This window comes from Coregonus clupeaformis, chromosome 8 (assembly GCF_020615455.1).
Source record: "Coregonus clupeaformis isolate EN_2021a chromosome 8, ASM2061545v1, whole genome shotgun sequence".
Lineage (NCBI taxonomy): Eukaryota > Metazoa > Chordata > Actinopteri > Salmoniformes > Salmonidae > Coregonus > Coregonus clupeaformis.
Window position 1 is genome coordinate 27,441,744 of NC_059199.1, and position 20,742 is coordinate 27,462,485.

The 20,742-nt window shown below is 42.7% G+C and overlaps 1 protein-coding gene across 2 annotated transcripts; it reads right to left on the reverse strand.

Annotated features, from left to right (window-relative positions):
* Positions 1-2,643: 2,643 nt before the first annotated feature.
* Positions 2,644-19,987, reverse strand: lrrc71 (leucine rich repeat containing 71). 2 transcript variants are annotated; one of them, XM_041882844.1, is made up of 17 exons: positions 19,536-19,987; positions 19,325-19,363; positions 18,882-19,016; positions 18,161-18,280; positions 17,779-17,854; positions 17,484-17,558; positions 15,110-15,178; positions 14,841-15,000; positions 14,597-14,680; positions 14,306-14,380; positions 13,845-13,949; positions 10,863-10,950; positions 10,698-10,777; positions 10,566-10,592; positions 7,965-8,076; positions 3,558-3,649; positions 2,644-3,381 (listed from the first exon to the last, which is right to left on the reverse strand). In XM_041882844.1, the coding sequence occupies exons 1-17, from the start codon at positions 19,615-19,617 to the stop codon at positions 3,259-3,261; spliced, it is 1,542 nt and encodes a 513-aa protein (XP_041738778.1). In that variant the 5' UTR covers positions 19,618-19,987; the 3' UTR covers positions 2,644-3,258. The 2 variants fall into 2 exon arrangements, with proteins under 2 accessions (XP_041738778.1, XP_041738779.1); XM_041882845.1 differs by having other exon boundaries at positions 19,204-19,363; positions 19,536-19,593.
* Between the last annotated feature and the right edge of the window lie 755 nt (positions 19,988-20,742).

Consider the following 20,742-nt stretch of genomic DNA (forward strand, 5'->3'; position numbering starts at 1 on the left):
AAATCAGTCAATTGAAATAAATTCATTAGGCCCTAATCTATGGATTTCACATAACTGGGAATACAGATATGCATCTGTTGGTCACAGATACCTTTAAAAAAAGATAGAGGTGTGGATAAGAAAACCAGTCAGTATCTGGTGTGATCACCATTTGCCTCATGCGACACGTCCTTCGCATAGAGTTGATCAGGCTGTTGATTGTGACCTGTGGAATGTTGTCCCACTCCTCTTCAATGGATGTGCTAAGTTGCTGGATATTGGTGGGAACTGGAACACGATGTCAATAATGTCGATCCAGAGCAAACATGCTCAATGGGTGACATTTTCAGCTTCCAGTAAGTGTGTAGAGATCCTTGCTACTTGGGGCCATGCATTATGTTGAAACATGAGGTGATGGCAGCGGATGAATGGCAACGACAATGGGCCTCAACTCATCACGGTACCTCTGTGTAATCAAATTGCCATCGATAAAATGCAATTGTGTTTGTTGTCCGTAGCTTATGCCTGCCCATACCATAACCTGCCACCATGGGTCACTCTGTTCACAACATTGACATCAGCACTGCCATCTGCACACTTCTCCAGGGTGCCAGTGGCCATCGAAGGTGAGCATTTGCCCACTGAAGTCGGTTACGAAGCCGAACTGCAGTCAGGTCAAGACCCTGGTGAGGACGATGAGCACCCAGATGAGCTTCCCTGAGACAGGTTGTGCAGAAATTATTCGGTTGTGCAAACCCACAGTTTCATCAGCTGTCTGGGTGGCTGGTCTGATAATCCCGCAGGTGAAGAAGCCGGATGTGGTCCTGGGCTGGCGAACATGATGGCGGTCTCCATTTTGCTTTAAGACCCCCACAAGTGTCAGGGGACTCGTCTGAAGTCGGTACCGTCGATGTGCCAACTTCTCTTTGTAGCGTCTGAACCGTTTGGGCTACAAACTAATGTGAAGGCCAGTTGGACGCACTGCCAAATTCTCTAAAATTACGTTTGAAGCAGCTTAGGGTAGAGAAATGAACATTCAATTCTCTGGCAACAGCTTTGGTGGACATTCCTGAAGTCAGTAGGCCAATTGCAAACTCCCTCAAAACTTGAGACATCTGTGACATTGTGTTATGTGACAAAACTGCACATTTTAGAGTGGCCTTTTATTGTCCCCAGCACAAGGTGCACTTGTGTAATGATCATGCTGTTTAATCAGCTTCTTGATATGCCACACCTGTCAGGTGGATGGATTATCTTGGCAAAGGATAAATGCTCACTAACAGGGATGTAAACCAATTTGTGCAAAACATTTGAGAGAACTAAGCTTTTTTTGCATATGGATAATTTCTGGGATCTTTTATTTCAGCTCATGAATTTGTACATTTAAGTCATTTAGCAGACGCTCTTATCCAGAGCGACTTACAGTTAGTGAATACATATTATTATTTTTTATACTGGCCCCCCGTGGGAATCGAACCCACAACCCTGGCGTTGCAAACGCCATGCTCTATCAACTGAGCTACATCCCTGCCGGCCATTCCCTCCCCTACCCTGGGCCAATTGTGCGCCGCCCATGAGTCTCCCGGTCGCGGCCGGCTGCGACAGAGCCTGGATTCGAACCAGGTTCTCTAGTGGCACAGTTAGCACTGCGATGCAGTGCCTTAGACCACTGCGCCACTCAGGAGACCTAACCAGAACCAACACTTTCCATGTTGCATTTATATTTTTCTTCAGTGTAGTTTGTAGGTGAAACCGTTTGGACGCTACAGAGGTTTTCGTGAGAACACAGATTTTCGGGATGTCTCATGGTCTGACAAACACCGCGATCTGCAACCTTTCACAGCAGATGTGGAAGTGCGACATAGGCGGTGGACGCATCCAGTGCAAAAAAACATATCTCCAGATTAAATTGACAGATTTTGATGAGGACTGCTTCTTCCTCAGATAATTGCGAAATCTCTTCCAGGCTGACACTTAGTCCTTGCCCTCAGGCTTTGAGGCAGTCTCTTCGACACTGCCAAGGTTGTCGCTCAGGTGGGAGGCTGCGGCTGTCAGCTCCTCGTGTAGGGAGGCAATGGTGCTGGAGGTAGGCCGCTCTAAGGCAACCTCCTCACACATGGGGAAAATAGCAAAAGGCCAATCTCCCCTCAACCTATCTCCCCCCAAGCAGTCTTTGGTAGAGGTGGAAGAGGCTGATCACCTTCCTCTTTAAGAGATTGTCTGGTTTCAGACAATATGCTGGCCAAATAATCAACTGCCAACTTTTGTATTGAATGCTGCTGAGGCTTTGATAAGCTCATGATTAGCCAATTGAAGTATTACTGTTATCACAAGGGAGCTAATTGGTTTGAATGACCTTAATGTCGTTTCAGCCCCGATTTATACAGTTTAAAAAGCGTAACGTCACGGTAACACAATACTGTCGTCATAACCCCACATTAATGACGCAATAATTAACACGTTTAAATTTTTTACATTGTTTGACTGGGTGTCACGCTGGACGGAGCTGTCAAAGTGAATGTTGACACATCATCAAACAGGTGCTGAGAGTGTAAAAGACTGGCAGGAGTACAAGGGATGTCCCCACCCCATCCATTGCAGATCATTTAAAGTTTAAGTAGCAGCTAACAGAGGCATGAAATAAATGTCCAATGAGCCTTGACACATTTTTCTTGAAATGTATTCACCAGTAGAGTTTTCCATCCTGGTGCGTGCTGGCACCTTTCAAGTGACAACTCAAAAGTATGAAAAACAGATCGTTATTTTTGTGGTTTGTTTGGCTTGGTCTTGTAAATGTTTGAACTAAATCAGGAGTTTGCTGATATACAAAAGAAGACATTTGAATGGAATTCTTAAACTACAATGCATCCAATGTGCTCACAAGGATCCCTGACTGCATCCTGATTCCTACAACTGTTTATTTTCAGAGTTAAAGATTTCACTTATGAACTGAACAGTTGTGGAGGTATGTAGTATTTCATGTCAGTGTTTTCATTTATTGATTGGACTGGAGTAGATAAGTGACATGTGGAAATAATTTTAGAGTAATTGTAAGATAATTGATGGGGCAATAGCAGGAAAAACTTCAATTTGTAATTCAAATTGAGATACAAATTGGTAGCCTGGGTACCAGACCTGTTATCATTCCACTCCTTGCCACTTCTTTTCATATGCCAAACAAGGAGTGACAAGGTGTGGAATGATAGCACAAATTGGTCCTGGTACCCACGATAACAAATTGGGTGGGGGAGTTAAGATTTTTACTCTGCTATCTATAGTTTATGCTGCCTGCCCCTGTTCCTCGTCTACTTGAGCAGAGGCCGTTTTGTTGAGAGGATCCCTGAGTGACATCAGTTCTTTTATCTTGAGGAAGGAATCACAGTCTGGAGGGAAGCGGTTTCTCTGTAGGAAAAAGTAGACTGGGATCACAATCAGTGTTAAAAAGACACTGACAACAGGAGTAATTAAGTTGTTTAGTGAAATTAATCTTCAAGCTTTTGAACCCGCAACGTAAACACAAAACAAAAAGCAGATCAATACATCACACGCGTAGAAGAGCTTGAAAAGACAAGACTCACATTGACACAGAGACGAAGCAGACCTCCCCCTTCAGTCTGCGCCCCCACTGAGGACAGGAAGAGGAGCAGCGACTGCTCTGAAAGCCTGTTGCCTACAGGAAGGAGCAACCAGCACAGCTATTACATCCAAATACAAGACGATTCAACTCATTGTAAGAAAATAAAAGATGGTTCCTGACTTCAACATCACTATGTTACATAATTGCACAAAAAATCCTCTTCCAATGTCACCAAACTACAGCAGTTATTCCCTGAGGATGTGTTGTGGGTGTGCCCCAAATGGCACCCTATTCCCTATAAAGTGCATTACTTTTGACCAGGGCCCATAGTAGTAGGGTGTCATTTTGGACGCAGACTGTGTTGTGAAAGTGGCAGAGGTGGGACCAAGTCACTATTATTCGAGTCACAAGTAGAATGGGTTGAGTCTCGAGTCAAGTCCAAGTCCTGCATTCTAAGAGCAAGTGAATTCGAGTCAAGTTTTTTCAAGTCAAGTAAAATAAAATCTATACATGTAATGACTGGTTCAACTACAAATCTTTATTAACTGAGGCTTCAGATAGCCATTTTCAGCAGTCTACAGCATGTTTTGAAAAAAATAAACATTGTTGTGTTGTTGTCCTCCGCTGGCTAGCTAGCTAGCTAAAATTGTCCCTTTCCTAAATTAGCCATGAATGGAGATATGGATTTGGACTTGTGGTTTTACATAATTCTCCGTACTGACCAATGATTATAAAGGTGATTCTGATCCAACCATGAATTCATACATTGTGCCTCTCGCATGAGAGGATGGAAGTTCAATATGTAGCTGGATATAATATAATATGCCATTTAGCAGACGCGTTTATCCAAAGCGACTTACAGTCATGTGTGCATACATTTCTACGTATGGGTGGTCCCGGGGATCGAACCCACTACCCTGGCATTACAAGCGCCATGCTCTACCAATTGAGCTACAGAGGACCAGACTAGATGTAGTAGGCTAATGTTAACTAGCTGGCTAATCATTGCCCATGATAGGAAGTTAGGCTAGCGAGCAACCATTTTAGCCAGGTAGCCTAGGCCAACAAAAACTAAAAGCGTGTACTGTATGACAGAGTCACAGACCGTTTCAGCAACATGAAAGACAGGAGGATAGCATTGGTGTTTCTCTACAAGTAGGGTGAGTCAACATGTTTTTTCTACTTATGCACGCACGCACACACAGAAATCAGTACCATGGACAGCCACATGATATTTAGTTTTCGTTGATTGGACTAAATTGTTTTTGGAATCTTTTAGTTGTCACTGTATTAGACTAAGCGTTGGTGATTTGATGATGTTGAAGTTGAAATGGTGCTGGAATAGTGGAGGCAGACCCTGTTTTCTTTGCGACTTGCGGTAACTCTCCGTTGTTCTAAATCAATAGTTGTTTAGTAGTCCGGAAACATTAACTTGATTGACCATGCTGTAGGTCATGCAACTGTTTGTTACATGCAATATTCATTGTGGACTCCACCGGACAGATGTTGCTCTCCAGTTTTGTGATGAAACAAAGGTGTGGTTGAATTTATTCTCGGCCTTAGACCTATATATCACGGTGTCAAGGTATATAAACTAACAGGTTATAGAGCAAACAATGCAATTATCACAACACATTAGGTTGTAATATGGCTTTTTGGTGGGGGGTCTTCCCCAGTGATTTTACCCACGCACCGCTACTGGCACACTGAGGCACGCACACTCCTATTAAACACATCCACAATGCCTGATACAGAGGCTATTTCTTTTGGGCTATTGCCCATGTATATTTGGTAAATCTACTTATATATTTTGTATGATATGGCGCTTTCACCATTGGAGAGCACTTTGTTTGTTCTCTTGTTGAAATGTTTGCTGTTGACCCAAACACATGGAGCTCCGACATAACCCGGAAACCATACATTTAACAAAGGAAACCATACATTAAATTAAATTAACAGAACTTCTACCTCATGAGTCTTGCGAACGTTCATGTGCACAATAAACATAGCGCCCACTCAGAAGGGAAGAAATGGTACATGAAAATGTATCTATCAAACATGAAACAGAAATGTCTAAGTGTTGCAATAAACAGTATGGGGATGGAATGATGAAACGCTAGCAATTATTTTAGGATTAGATAGAATATATACTGAACAAAAATATAAACGTAACATGTAAAGTGTTGGTTCCCTGTTTCATGAGATTAAATAAGATACCAGAAATTTTCCACACGCACAAAGAACGTATTCATCTCAAGTTTGTGCACAAATGTGTTTACATCCCTGTTAGTGAGCATTTCTCCTTTGCCAAGATAATCCATCCACCTGACAGGTGTGGCATATCAAGAAACTGATTAAACAGCATGGTCATTACACAGGTGCACCTTGTGCTGGGGACAATAAAAGTCCACTCTAAAATGTGCAGTTTTGTCACAACACAATACCACAGATGTGTCAAGTTTTGAGGGAGCGTGCAATTGGCATGCTGACTGCAGGAATGTCCAACAGAGCTGTTGCCAGAGAATTTAATGTTAATTTCTGTACCATAAGCCGTCTCCAACGTCGTTGTAGAGAATTTGGCAGTACGTCTAACCGGCCTCACAACCACAGACCCTGTGTAACCTCGCCATCCCAGGACCTCCACATCCGGCTTCTTCACCTGCAGGATTGTCTGAGACCAGCCACCCATCTGGCTGATGAAACTGTTGGTTTGCACAAACTGTCAGAAATCGTCTCAGGGAAGCTCATCTGCGCGCTTGTCGTCCTCACCAAGGTCTTGAATTGACTGCAGTTCGGCGTTGTAACCGACTTCAGTGGGCAAATGCTCACTTTCGATGGCCACTGGTACGCTGGAGAAGTGTGTTCTTCACGGATGAATCCTGGTTTCAACTGTACCGAGCAGATGGCAGACATGGGGCCGTGCATTATCATGCTAAAACATGAGGTGATGGCAGCAGATGGCACGACAATGGCGTTGTGTCAGCGATGTGTTGCTGAGCGGTTTGCTGATTTCAACGTTGTGAACAGAGTGCCCGTGGTGGGGTTGGGGTTATGGTATGGGCAGGCATAAGCTACAGACAACGAACACAATTGCATTTTATCGATGGCAATTTGAATGCATAGAGATACTGTGACGAGATCCTAAAGTCCATTGTCATGCCATCTGCCACCATCACCTCATGTTTCAACATGATAATGCAGAGCTCCATGTCGCAAGGATCTGTACACAATTCCTGGAAGCTGAAAATGTCCCAGTTCTTCCATGGCCTGCATACTCACCAGACATGTCACCCATTGAGCATGTTTGGGATGCTCTGGATCGACGTGGAGGACAGCGCGTTCCAGTTCCCGCCAATATCCAGCAACTTCTCACAGCAATTGAAGACAAAATTCCACAGGCCAGAATCAACAGCCTGATCAACTCTATGCAAAGGACGTGTCATGCTGCGACATCTCACACCAGATACTGACTGGTTTTCTGATCCACGCCCCTACATTGTTTTTTAAGGTATCTGTGACCAACAGATCCATATCTGTATTCCCAGTCATGCGAAATCCATAGATTAGGGCCTAATTAATTTTTTTCAATTGTCTAATTTCCTTATATGAACTGTAACTCTGTAAAATCTTTGAAATTGTTGTGTTTATATTTTTGTTCAGTGTAGATTTACCACATATGCATTTAAACGTGTGAAAGCAACAGCAAACATTTCAACAAGAGAACAAAGCACTCTCCACTGGCAGGAGTTTGGACAGCGCAATTGGAGAGCCTATGGTGCCTCTTCGCCACAGTATTAATAAATTTTAAGAACAAATTCCAAATGCAATCTTCATAAGTAAATGATCAATTTCAAGCAATTTTGACATACCAAAAGACCAGTAGGCCTATGCTAGTAATTGTCGCTTGATGCCCCATTGCTGGTGAGCTTGCAAAGTAAACAGTTAATATTCTTAATCACCAAACAATTTTTGGAGCTGCATATCTATTTAATATCTATTTATTATGGCAATCCTCTCTCCTTACAATTTGACGTTTGCGCTGCACCCGATCCTATAGCTGTACAGCAAATCAGCAATCTGTTCGCTAGCTCACCCGACCTGTGTTGATAGTTTGCTGGTCCAATCAGTACCGAGTGTGGGTTTCACTAGCCAATCTGTTGCATGTTTTTTTTTTTGCAAGGGCGATGCTGCTGCTACTTTCTCTAGCTGCGTGGAGAGCAATCCACTGAGATTCTGATCCACAAAATGAGTGACAAAACATTACAAAACCTGGCCAGATCATTTCAAGTCTCAAGTCCCGAGTCTTGAGGCTCCAAGTCCAAATCAAGTCGCAAGTTATTTATTTTCTATAGAGTCATCAAATTTGTGACTCGAGTCCACAACTCTGGGAATTGGTGCGGAGTCTGACCTGCTAGGTTGAGGGAGGTGAGGGCTGTGTTCCCAGGCAGAATTACTCGGCCTCCAGTGTGTTGCACACCCGGCTCCAGCAGGGGGCTCACTATCTCAACCAACTCTGCTGACTGGTGGAGGGAAACATAGTCTGAAAAATCTAAGCAGTGTTCCATATTGCACCCTATTCCTTTTATAGTGCACTACTTTTGACCAGGGCAAAAGTAGTGCACTATAAAGGGAATAGGGTGCTATTTGGGATGCACATCAGTATCAAATTATTGCTGGGGTTTTAATGGTAATAATGTTTGAACAGTTGTGTTAGCTTTATGTACATCATACAGTGCATTCGGAAAGTATGTAGACCCCTTCCCTTTTTCCACATTGTTACATTACAGCCTTATTCAAAAATTGATTACATTATTTTATCTCTCAATCTACACACAATACCCCAGAATGACAAGGCGAAAACAGGTTTTTAGATTTTATTGCACATTTATAAAAAAAACTGAAATACCTTATTTACATAAGTATTCAGACCCTTTGCTATGAGACTAAATTGAGCTCAGGTGCATTCTGTTTCCATTGATCATCCTTGAGATGTTTCTACAACATGATTGGAGTCCACCTGTGGTAAATTCAATTGATTGGACATGATTTGGAAAGGCACACACCTGTCTATATAAGGTCCCACAGTTGACAGTGCATGTCAGAGCAAAGACCAAGCCATGAGGTCGAAGGAATTGTCCGTAGAGCTCCGAGACAGGATTGTGTCGAGGCACAGATCTGGGGAAGGGTACCAAAAAATGTCTGCAGCATTGAAGGTCCCCAAGAACACAGTGGCCTCCATCATTCTTAAATGGAAGATGTTTGGAACCACCAAGACTCTTCCTAGAGCTGGCCGCCTGGCCAAACTGAGCAATTGGGGGAGAAGGGCCTTGGTCAGGGAGGTGACCAAGAACCCGATGGTCACTCTGACAGAGCTCCAGAGTTCCTCTGTGGAGATGGGAGAACCTTCCTGAAGGACAACCATCTCTGCAGAACTTCACCAATCAGGCCTTTATGGTAGAGTAGCCAGACGGAAGCCATTCCTCAGTAAAAGGCACATGACAGCCCACTTGGAGTTTGCCAAAAGGCACCTAAAGGACTCTCAGGCCATGAGAAACAAGATTCTCTGGTCTGATGAAACCAAGATTGAACTATTTGGCCTGAATGCCAAGCGTCACATCTGGAGGAAACCTGACACCCTCCCTATGGTGAAGCATGGTGGTGGCAGCATCATGCTGTGGGATATTTTTCAGCGGCAGGGACTGGGAGACTAGTCAGGATCGAGGGAAAGATGAACGGAGCAAAGTACAGAGAGATCCTTGATGAAAACCTGCTCCAGAGCACTCAGGACCTCAGACTGGGGTGAAGGTTTACCTTCCAACAGGACAACGACCCTAAGCACACAGCCAATACAACGCAGGAGCAACCTGACTGGTTGCATCACCGCCTCCAACCGAGCACTGGGGGCCAAGCTTCCTGCCATCCAAGACCTCTATACCAGGCGGTGTCAGAGGAAGGCCCTCAAAATTGTCAAAGACTCCAGCCACCCTAGTCATAGACTGTTCTCTCTGCTACCGCACGGCAAGCGGTACCGGAGCGCCAAGTCTAGGTCCAAAAGGCTTCTAAACAGCTTCTACCCCCAAGCCATAAGACTCCTGAACAGCTAATCATGGCTACCCGGACTACTTTCACTGCCCCCCCACCCCATCTTTTTACGCTGCTGCTACTCTGTTAATTATTTATGCATAGTCACTTTAACTCTACCCACATGTACATATTACCTCAACTACCTCAACTAGCCGGTGCCCCCGCACATTGACTCTGCACCGGTACCCCCCTGTATATAGCCTCCCTACTGTTATTTTATTTTACACTTTTTTGTTGTTGTTTTATTTTACTTTTTTCTTAAAAAATAAATGCATTGTTGGTTAAGGGCTGTAAGTAAGCATTTCACGGTAATGTCTACACCTGTTGTATTCGGCGCATGTGGCAAATACAATTTGATTTGATTTGATTTGAGGAGTGGCTTCGGGACAAGTCTCTTAATGTCCTTGAGTGGCCCAGCCAGAGCCTGGACTTGAACCCGATCGAACATCTCTGGAGAGACCTGAAAATAGCTGTGCAGCGACACTCCCCATCCAACCTGACAGACCTTGAGAGGATCTGCAGAGAAGAATGGGACAAACTCCCCCAAATACAGGTGTGCCAAGCTTGTAGCGTCATATCCAAGAAGACTCTAGGCTGTAATCGCTGCCAAAGGTGCTTCAACAAAGTACTGAGTAAAGGGTCTGAATACTTATGTAAATGTGATATTTCCGTTTTTTTTTTTTTTTTACGTTTTTTGCTTTGTCATTATGGGGTATTGTGTGTAGATTGATTTTAGAATAAGGCTGTAACGTAACAAAATGTGGAAAAAGTCAAGGGGTCTGAATACTTTCCGAACGCACTGTATATCCACCAAATCCAAACATTGTGCATTTCACAGTCTTATTCTCTTTGAAAAAACACTAACATGGTGTGACAAACTGTGAGACAAACTGCAACATGCACACACACACGCAAACAAACACACCTTATTCTGTGCAGCATTGGTCTTCTCCTGCAGAAAGAAACAGAGGGACATGAGCTGTCCACAATGTACATATTTCCAAGAGGATACAATGCAGTTAATCTGAGTCTATAACAGGGTTGGCTCTGTTGGTACCTCTTGATCCAACACAGATGGGCGCTTCTCTTTACCCCCTGACTTTCCCCCTTTACCCCGGGGCACCTTGGTGTCAGAGGCTGAAAGAGAGAACAAGAAATACGAAGGTATAGAAGAGAGATAGAAATATTACAGTTATCATAAGGGTTTATGACTATGCTTGACCTTTTTTTGCCAATTTTGGTTCCTCTTTCTTTCCTGCTACCCCTCCTGTCTGGTTTGCTGCTTGCTTCTCATCCTTTTTGGGTGTGTCCTAAAAAAAAATCTAGGAATTAATCTGTGATTCAGGTGAATATGAAGGAACCTTTTTTCTGTGTGTTTATGAAAGAGATCATACTGTATGGGCGGTTTCCTTGACACAGATTAAGATTAGTCTAGAACAGCGTTTCCCAAACTTGGGGTCGCCTGATTATTATTTTAACAGGGAAGACATATTGAGACCTAGGTCTCATTTACAAGTGCATTCGGAAAGACCCCTTGACCTTTTCCACATTTTGTTACGTTACAGCCTTATTCTAAAATTGATTAAATTGTTTTTTTCCCCTCATCAATCTACACACAATACTCCTTAATGACAAAGCAAAAACAGGTTTTAAGAAATTGTTGCAAATTTATAAAACAAAAAAAAAGGAAATATCACATTTACATAAGTATTCAGACTCTTTGGCAGCGATTACAGCCTTGAGTCTTCTTGGGTATGACGCTACAAGCTTGGCAAACCTGTATTTGGGGAGTTTCTCCCATTCTTCTCTGCAGATCCTCTCAAGCTCTGTCAGATTGGATGGGGAGTGTCACTGCACAGCTATTTTCACGTCTCTCCAGAGATGTTTGATCGGGTTCAAGTCTGGGCTCTGGCTAGGCCACTGAAGGACATTCAGAGACTTGTCCCAAAGCCACTCCTGCGTTGTTTTGGCTGTGCGCTTAGGGTCATTGTCCTGTTGGAAGGTGAACCTTCGCCCCAGTCTGAGGTCCTGAGTGCTCTGGAGCAGGTTTTCATCAAGGATCTCTCTGTACTTTGCTCTGTTCATCTTTCCCTCGATCCTGACTAGTCTCCCAGTCCCTGCCGCTGTTTCCTCCACACGTGACGTTTGGCATTCAGGCCAAAGAGTTCAATATTGGTTTCATCAGACCAGAGAATCTTGTTTCTCATGGCCTGAGAGTCCTTTAGGTGCTTATTGGCAAATTCCAAGCGGGCTGTCATGTGCCTTTTACTGAGGAGTGGCTTCCGTCTGGCCACTCTACCATAAAGTATTGATTGGTGGAGTGCTGCAGAGATGGTTGTCCTTCTGGAAGGTTCTCCCATCTCCACAGAGGAACTCTGGAGCTCTGTCAGAGTGACCATTGGGTTCTTGGTCACCTCCATGACCAAGGCCCTTCTCCCCCGATTGCTCAGTTTGGCCGGGCGGCCAGCTCTAGAAAGAATCTTGGTGGTTCCAGACTTCTTCCATTTAAGAATGATGGAGGCCACTGTGTTCTTGGAGACCTTCAATGCGGCTGACATTTTTTGGTACCCTTCCCCAGATCTGTGCCTCGACCTCATGGCTTGGTTTTTGCTCTGACATGCACTGTCAACTGTGGGACCTTATATAGACAGGTGTGTGCCTTTCCAAATCATGTCCAATCAATTGAATTTACCACAGGTGGACTCCAATCAAGTTATAGAAACATCTCAAGGATGATCAATGGAAACAGGATGCACCTGAGCTCAATTTCGAGTCTTATAACAAAGGGTCTGAATACTTATGTAAATAAGGTATTTATGTAAAAAATATATATATACATTTGCAAACATTTCTAAAAACCTGTTTTCGCTTTGTCATTATGGATATTGTGTGTAGATTGATGAGGGGAACAAAATAATGTCATCCATTTTAGAATAAGGCTGTAACGTAACAAAATGTGGAAAAAGTGAAGGGGTCTGAATATTTTCAGAATGCACTGTACACCACATAAATATTCTCTCTCGCTCTCCCTCTCTATATAAATAATGCGTTACGTGAGTAATCTTCAATATCCACCGCTAAATGCGGTTGTCCGCAGTTTCTGTTTTCTTCCTACAAACGTGGCTCTAACTTTTGAACGGTTGGAACTATAAGCTACAGGTGACTGCCAAAATAAACAAAACACCAACATAAAGTGTCTTAGTAGGGTGTGGGGCCAACATGAACCAGAACAGCTTCAATGCGCCTTGGCATAGATTCTACAAGTGTCTGGAACTCTATTGGAGGGATGCGACACCATTCTTCCACGAAAAAGTCCAACATTTGGTGTTTTGTTGATGTGGTAGAAATCGCTGTCTCAGGCACCACTCCAGAATCTCCCATAAGTGTTCAATTGGGTTGAGATCTGGTCTGACACACACACACACTTATACGCCCTATGCTCTATTGAGACCCCTCTTTCAAAGTCACAGATCTCTTCTTCTAGCCATGGTCTCCAAAATAATGGGCAACTGGGTATATTTATACATGGGATGTTAATTGCTTAGTTAACTCAGGAACTACACGTGTGGAAGCACCTGCTTTCAATATGCTTTGTATCCCTCATTTATTTTGGTAGTTACCTGTATTATGACCCCATTCCCATAAGCTAAGGTCGTCTGCCCCTGCTCTGACGTTGCTGACGCATGCCAGATCTTAAACGCCTGGATAGGTTTTTTACGTATCAGTTGACCACAGCATATGTTATAGCAATCTGGTGCCCGACGGCACAGTCGATGACGTGGCACACAATTGCTTGATGCATGCATCGTTTCAGCAGGGGAACGCGACCTAAGACTCTCAGGAACACGTTTGTATCGTCTGTTTCCCTCTACAATGCTCATAAGCCACGCAGGACTCGTTAGAACAGTGGACAGGACCAGGTACCCCGTTCTTTTCCATTTTTGCCTGATGATCTGAACTTCCCAATACCTTTCTGATGCATTTCAGTCACTTCAAACCATAATCACTTCAGATTGAAGTACTGTCAGACCGATTTGTAATAGACTGTCATAGCCCCAAAGAAAAAAGTTAACATTGGCTAATGATTTCAGAATAGGGTCACGAGCCCAAAACGTTTGAGAACCCCTATCCTAGACCATGCCTTAGTCCAGGACTAGGCTTAGCCGGTGTCTGGGAAACTAGCCCTGTGAGTTCTGGTCGGTACCTTTTTCTTGGAGGCAACCTTGGCTCCTTTGCTGACGTTGCGCTCCAGTGAGGAGCTGCTGGGGATGGAGAGAGGTCGTTCACACTTAGAGTCAGCCTGAGAGGGCTGGGAAGACAGAGAGAGAGATAAAGCAGGATCAGATTAGCGTGCGTTTGTTTAGTTTGAGTTAGTGTGTAGCTATTGGCGTGTGTTAAGTTTGAGTTAGTGTGTTATTCTTGTATAGAAGTGTGTAGGTGTGTGTGGCCTGGGATGGTCTAGCGGTCTAAGCTGCTGCCTCCAGAATACATATCCCAGTGAGAGCGCGGGTTTGAATCCGGCCCACTGCTTTTCTAGCACACTCTCTTCTCCTACCTTTCCTGTCAGTATTTTACTAAAATACGAAAACTAAAAAATATAAAAAGGAGTGGGACTGCCCCACTCCAAAAAAAAAAGAAGTGTGTAGGTGTGCTTTCCCCTCTCACCGACTGGTCTCTTCTGAGCAGCAGCCTCCTCCTCTCAACAACCTCATCATGGGTCAGAGCAAAGGGACCCAGCACCTAAGGAACCAACACAGAGAGAGGTCACTGGGACAGTAAAGATACAAAAAAAGAGTTGAATCCCAAATGGCACCCTATTCCCTATGTAGTGCACTACTTCAAACCAGGCCCAAATGGAATGCACTATTTAAGGAATAGGGTGCCATTTGGGACATACTCTTTCAAAACTCAGTTTATTTTTAAAGGGGAATCATTTGTAAGCGGTTAAGTACCCACCTCTGCCAGACGAGAGGCTCCTGTGTCTCCAATATGATTATTGGCCAGAGAGAGACACAGCAAAGAGCGATTCAGACGCAAACCCTGGTAGCAAAAATAAGGGAGAAAGAAGGAGATTGAGAAACAACAACAAAAATCTGCCACGTATCACCCTTCAAGGCTGGTAAATGTGGAAAACACATTTCTACAATAGCTGTGTACATTTTTCACATTTACATTTAGCAGACGCTCTCATCCAGAGTACCTGTGCTATATGAGCAGCGCCCGGATCACCAATGGAATTGAAGGCCAGATTGAGTGACAGAAGATTCTTGTTGGCAGAGTAGGCTGTAGAGAGGGCTGAGCCAATCAGGCGAGCTCCCTCCTCGCCAATCCGGTTATTACGCAGTGATACATGAGTAAGCCTGTATCGCAATGATACATCATTATTGAAATGATGTGTGTGTGTAAGTACATCTATTTGCAAGCAACTAGCCATGAATGATTGAAAGAAGAAAAAAAACAGGGACTCACATACTGTCTTCAGATATAAGGAGGTGATAACTCTGCTCTGGTAGTGGGTTTCCCTCCAAAACCACAGTCCTAACCAAGAGACAGAGGTCAGAGAACATGAGAGAAGTTCAGGGGCCGACTGTATCAAGCGTCTCTGAGTAGGAGTGTTGCTCTAGGATCAGGTCCCTACTGTCCATGTAATCTTATCATTGTAATCTAAAAGGTAAAGCTGATCCTAAATCAGCACTTCTCCGAGACGCTTGATTCATACGGGCGCAGATTTGCTTTCATTATGCTCTGCATATCTCCATGACACAGGTAGTGAAGCACATTCAAAGAGAATAGGTACGGTGCCTTCAGAAAGTATTCACAACCCTTGACCTTTTCCACATTACAGCCTGAATTTACAATGGATTAAATTGAGATTTTTTTCTCACTGGCCTACACACAATACCCCATAATGTCAAAGTGGAATTATGTTTATCGAATTTTTTACAAATTAATTAAAAATGAAAAGCTGAAATGTCTTGAGTCAATAAGTATTCAAGCCCGTTGTTATGGCAAGCCTAAATAAGTTCAGTAAAAACAATTGCTTAAAAAGTCACACAATAAGTTGCATGGACTGCAATAATAGTGTTTAACATTATTTTTTAATGACTACTTCATCTCTATATCCCACACATAACATTTTCTGTAAGGTCCCTCAGTCGAGCAGTGAATTCCGAACAGATTCAACCAGAAAGATCAGGGAGGTTTTCCAATGCCTCGCAAAGAAGGGCACCTATTGGTAGATGGGTAAACATTAAAAAAAAGCAGACATTGAATATCCATTTGAGCATGGTGAAGTTATTACTTACACTTTGGATGGTGTATCAATACACCCAGTCACTACAAAATACAGGCGTCCTTCCTAACTCAATTGCCGAAGAGGAAGGATACCGCTCAGGCATTTCAGCTTAAGGCCAATGGTGACTTAAAAACAGTTACAGAGTTTAATGGCTGTGATAGGAGAAAACTGAGGATGGATCAACATTGTAGTTACTCCACAATACTAACCTAATTGATAGAGGGAAAAGAAGGAAGCCTGCACAGAATAAAAATATTAGAAAACATGCATCCTGTTCGCAACAAGGCACTAAAATACTGCAAAAAATGTGGCAAAGCAATTCACTTTTTGTCATGATTATGTTTGGGGCAAATCTAATACAACACCTTACTGAGTACCGCTCTCCATTTTTTCAAGCATAGTGGTGGCTGCATCATGTTATGGGTACGCTTGTAATCGTTAAGGACTGGGGAGTTTTTCAGAATAAAAAAGAAACGGAATGGAGCTAAGCACAGGCAGAATCCTAGAGAAAGACCTGGTTCAGTCTGCTTTCCACCAGACACTGGGAGATGAATTAACCTTTCAGCAGGACAATAGCCCTAAAACACAAGGCCAAATCTACACTGGAATTGCTTACCAGGATGACATTGAATGTTCCTGAGTGGCTGAGTTACAATTTTGACTTAAAATCTACTTTAAAATCTATGGCAAGACCTGAAAATGGTTGTCTAGCAATGATCAACAACCAGTTTGACAGAGCTTGAAGAATTTTGAAAAGAATAAAATTGACAAATGTTGCACAATCCAGGTGTGGAAATCTCTTAGACTTACCCAGAAAGACCAAAGGTGCTTCTACTAAGTATTGACTAATGGGAGTAGAGGGTAGAGGAAGTTCAGGAGTAAAAACAAACAAAATAGAATTATTGTAAAATTGACTGTGTCCATAAAATGTATATAGTATGTATAACCTGGAAGTAGAGGCCTAAGCATTGTTGTTCACTAGTTTACTCCAATTAGGGAAGGGGTGGTGGGGTTGGAAAGTAATAAAGGGAAATATATTTTTTTAAAGGATATGTATATATATATATATATATGCATGTATTTATATGTATGTATATGTATATGTATGTGTATGTATGTATATACAGTATATATTTGCGAGAAAAAAAACATGGGGGATTGGAAGTGATGCAGACAATTACATTGATGGAAGTTACAATCTATCTGCAATATTAAAGCTGATTAATTAATTAATTATTTAATATCAAAGCCCTAAAAAAAATTAAAAACATTACAAAAAATAAAAAGATAACAAATTTAAATACACAAGAAAATAAGTATTGACTCATGGGTGTGAATACTTATGTAAATTAGATATTTTTGTATTTCCTATTCAATATATTTGCTAAAATTTCTAAAAACATGTTTTCACTTTGTCATTATAGACGAGTGAGAAAATAATCAATTTAATACATTTTGAATTCAGGCCGTAACACAACAAAATGTGGAATAAGTCAAGGGGTATGAATACTTTCTGAAGGCACTGTACATGATGAATCATCCAATCACCTTAGGTTTGAGCAGAGAGATATTGTATTCTTCAGGGAGGTCAGAGTTCGCCCCGTCAGACCAGCACGCCACAGACTGCAACACAGAAGATCATATTGCAAGAGCAACGCCTATACCCAAAATATTACACTAACGACCAAGTAACAATGAATGTGGGATATTTTGCTCAGTTTCTTCCAGGAAAAGGACACAAGCTGGGAAAAAACATGCCCAATAGCCCTTAGCATTGCCTTGGGTAAATACTGTATATCATGAAGTACAGGAGGATACATCTTCATCTGAATACAGTACTTACTGCAGATTCTGTAGGTTGCTCAGGGCTGGCAGTGTCTTGTTAAGCACTCGAGCCATCAGCTCATCCACCTTCCAACCTATGAAGTGACAGGAACAATGGCTACGACACTGCTTGCTTGCCATTACAAATTCTGCTCATACAATGGCACTACATGGTACTATTGTTCACTGTGTAAGAGGTGCATATGTAAGAGAAGTGGTACTGTTCAAATGTCAATCTCAGTGTCTCTTGAGAGAATGCAGTATTGTTTTTATACAACTCATAACATCTTTATAAATATTTTTTTCTGTATGTTGTGTACTATCACATATTGTTTACTTTAGGAGTATTCTACTGTTGTTCAGACAGTGAAGGATTATGTTTAGTTCAGTTATGCTCTCACCAAACACCCTGACCTCCTTAATACTGCGAGGGTCCTCGCTCTCCAGCTCCACTTGGAGGCGTGGTTTAGGGCACCACTTTGTGGTCGCTATACCAGCACCCATCTGGGACTGGCTCTCCTCTGAGGCCACAAGTATGTAAATGATAAACAGCAATAATAAAAAGTGAGACAGTCCCAAATGGCACCCTATTTCCTTTATAGTACACATTTACATTTTTGTCATTTAGCAGACACTCTTATCCAGAGTGACTTACAATAGTGAGTTCATACATTTTCATACTTTTTTCGAACTGGTCCCCCCCTGGGAATCGAACCCACAACCCTGGCTTTGCAAGCGCCATGCTCTACCAACTGAGCTACACGGGACTGTTGACACTGGTCAAAAGTAGTGCACCAAAAACAATTAATTTAGCAGTACTGATTCTGTTCTTATGTTTGAGCAAAAGTACACAGCATTAGCAATAGCAAAATGCATAGAATTGCCGGAAATTAGCTTTAAAACTGCAACATTTTCTCTCAGCTCCATGGATAAATGTTTTGAACTGCAAGAAATTGGCTTAAAAAAGCAACAGGCCGACCACGCCCATTGCCACGCCTAATACCTAAGCCCTTTTTTGATCTAGAAAAAACCCTGGGCCTAGCAATAGAGAAAAAAGTAAGACATGAGGCTTAGCACCACAGTTTGGTGGTTGATGTGAACGGCTAGTGGACTGTCATTTACCCATGTTGCCTCTCTCTGTGGTAGGAGTGACAGAGGCTGGGGGTCGTGGGGTTACAGCAGGGATCTCCCTCATGCCCAGAAGAGAACATAGCTCAGGGAAGTCCATCTCCAGACTGCCAGAGCACTGGTAATCATCTTTTAGAGAGGATCAAACCACAGAATGGCATCCAGTGACTCCACCTGTCATCATGACTACCCATTAGGTTTTGCAATAGTATGTAGTAATGTTATTAAAAACAGGAAGTGGAATCTGCAGCAACTAACAAAATGTTAGCTACAGTACAGACAGTATTATATATTTGCCAAAATAGTAAAATCTTACCTGAAGCAGTATCTGGGCCACTGAGGTATATCTGGGCAGAGGAGGAGATGATGAATAGGCCTACTCGTGATATTTATTGTCTCCTCCTTTGCCCAGATAACGTTACTGGTTCAAATCTTACCTATCCTCTGAACTGGACACTTCTCCTGTATATTTAGTCCTAAAAGCCAGTGAAAAGGACAAAGAACAGTGAAGTGCTCAGCTATTTAACAACGGAAATATGACAAAATAAGCCAAACTTCTGCATCTGCACCACGGTCTACGTAAATAACACTTGTCTCAGGCAAGACTGGGACTGTATTCCTTCAGCTTCCTTCATTCCTTCTCCTTACCAGCAGTTTTCGAAGACTCCTCCTCAACCCCAACGTTCCCAGCTGCCTTCTCTTTCACGACTTTCTCAACCCTCTTTTTCATCCTCAAGCAAGGTGATGTAACGTTAGCTAGCTAATAAATACAGCAGTTGGCAGGTAACGTTAGCTAGCTAGCTAGATAGCAAGCTAAAACTCACAGATGTTGACTGTAGCTATACTAGCTACTGTTGTTACAGTCCGTTAGTCAAATTAATATTTCGTATGGAGACCCATTTCCTTGTAGCCTCCTAAACGAACCAGAATAACATTTCGCTTGCTATCTAGCGAGGTATGTTTTTAGCAAGCTGTGTGTGTGTGTTTTCTTTCAGTCCAATTTACGTGACTTTCAGTTGTTGTCACTTGCTTGAAGCTGCCACTGCCAGAGCGAGCTAGACTGGCGTCATTACTTGTTACCATCACCATGCCAACCGCCCCGCCTTCCCCCGGGGGATTTACTTGCAATGGATGGGCTTTGGGCATTCTGCTCGTCCTGTTTTTGTTCTCTGGACCACAGTTCATATAGTTCTTGATTGACCTACGGGTAACTGCCAAAATAAAGGAAACACTTGCGTAAACGAGGGATGCCAAGTATATTGAAAGCAGGTGCTTCCACACAGGTGTGGTTCCTGAGTTAATCCTGAGTTCATTAAAAATGAACATACCATCATGCTTAGGCTCATGCATAAAAATGCCCTGTTCACCATTATTTTGGCTACCATGGCTAGAATAAAAAAAGATCTCATTGATTTTGAAAGAGGGGTCTCAAAGGAGCATAGGGGGTTTAAAGTGTGTGTGTGTGTGTGTGTGTGTGTGTGTGTGTGTGTGTGTGTGTGTGTGTGTGTCTGGAGCTGCGCCTGAGACAGCGTTTTCCACTACCAGCATCAACAAAACACAAACTTATGTAATTTATCTTGGAAGAATGGTGTTTTATTCTTCCAATAGAGTTCCAGACACTTGCAGAATCAGTGCCAACACTTTATGTTGATGTATCCTTTATTTTGGCAGTTACCTCCTAGTTCAGTGGTTCATCCAGCGAAATACCAGAAATCAAGCCAACAGTCACGATAACAAAATGACGCAATAAGCCGAAATCAAATGAATGACACAATGCAAATGGACAGTTTTGTTACTGTTTTTAACTCATGCCTCATTGAGTCATTCATTTGATTTGGGTTTATTGTGCCATTTT

What these genes read in the sequence shown, in the direction of transcription:
- lrrc71 (XM_041882844.1), bottom strand. Translation starts at nt 19,617, where the DNA reads ATGAAAAAGAGGGTTGAGAAAGTCGTGAAAGAGAAGGCAGCTGGGAAC. An exon ending in CACAGAGAGAGGCAACATGG is followed by an intron (nt 18,281 to 18,881) that starts GTAAATGACAGT and finishes TTGTGGCCTCAG; the next exon opens with AGGAGAGCCAGTCCCAGATG. An exon ending in AGGTTGCCTCCAAGAAAAAG is followed by an intron (nt 10,951 to 13,844) that starts GTACCGACCAGA and finishes ATTTTTTTTTAG; the next exon opens with GACACACCCAAAAAGGATGA.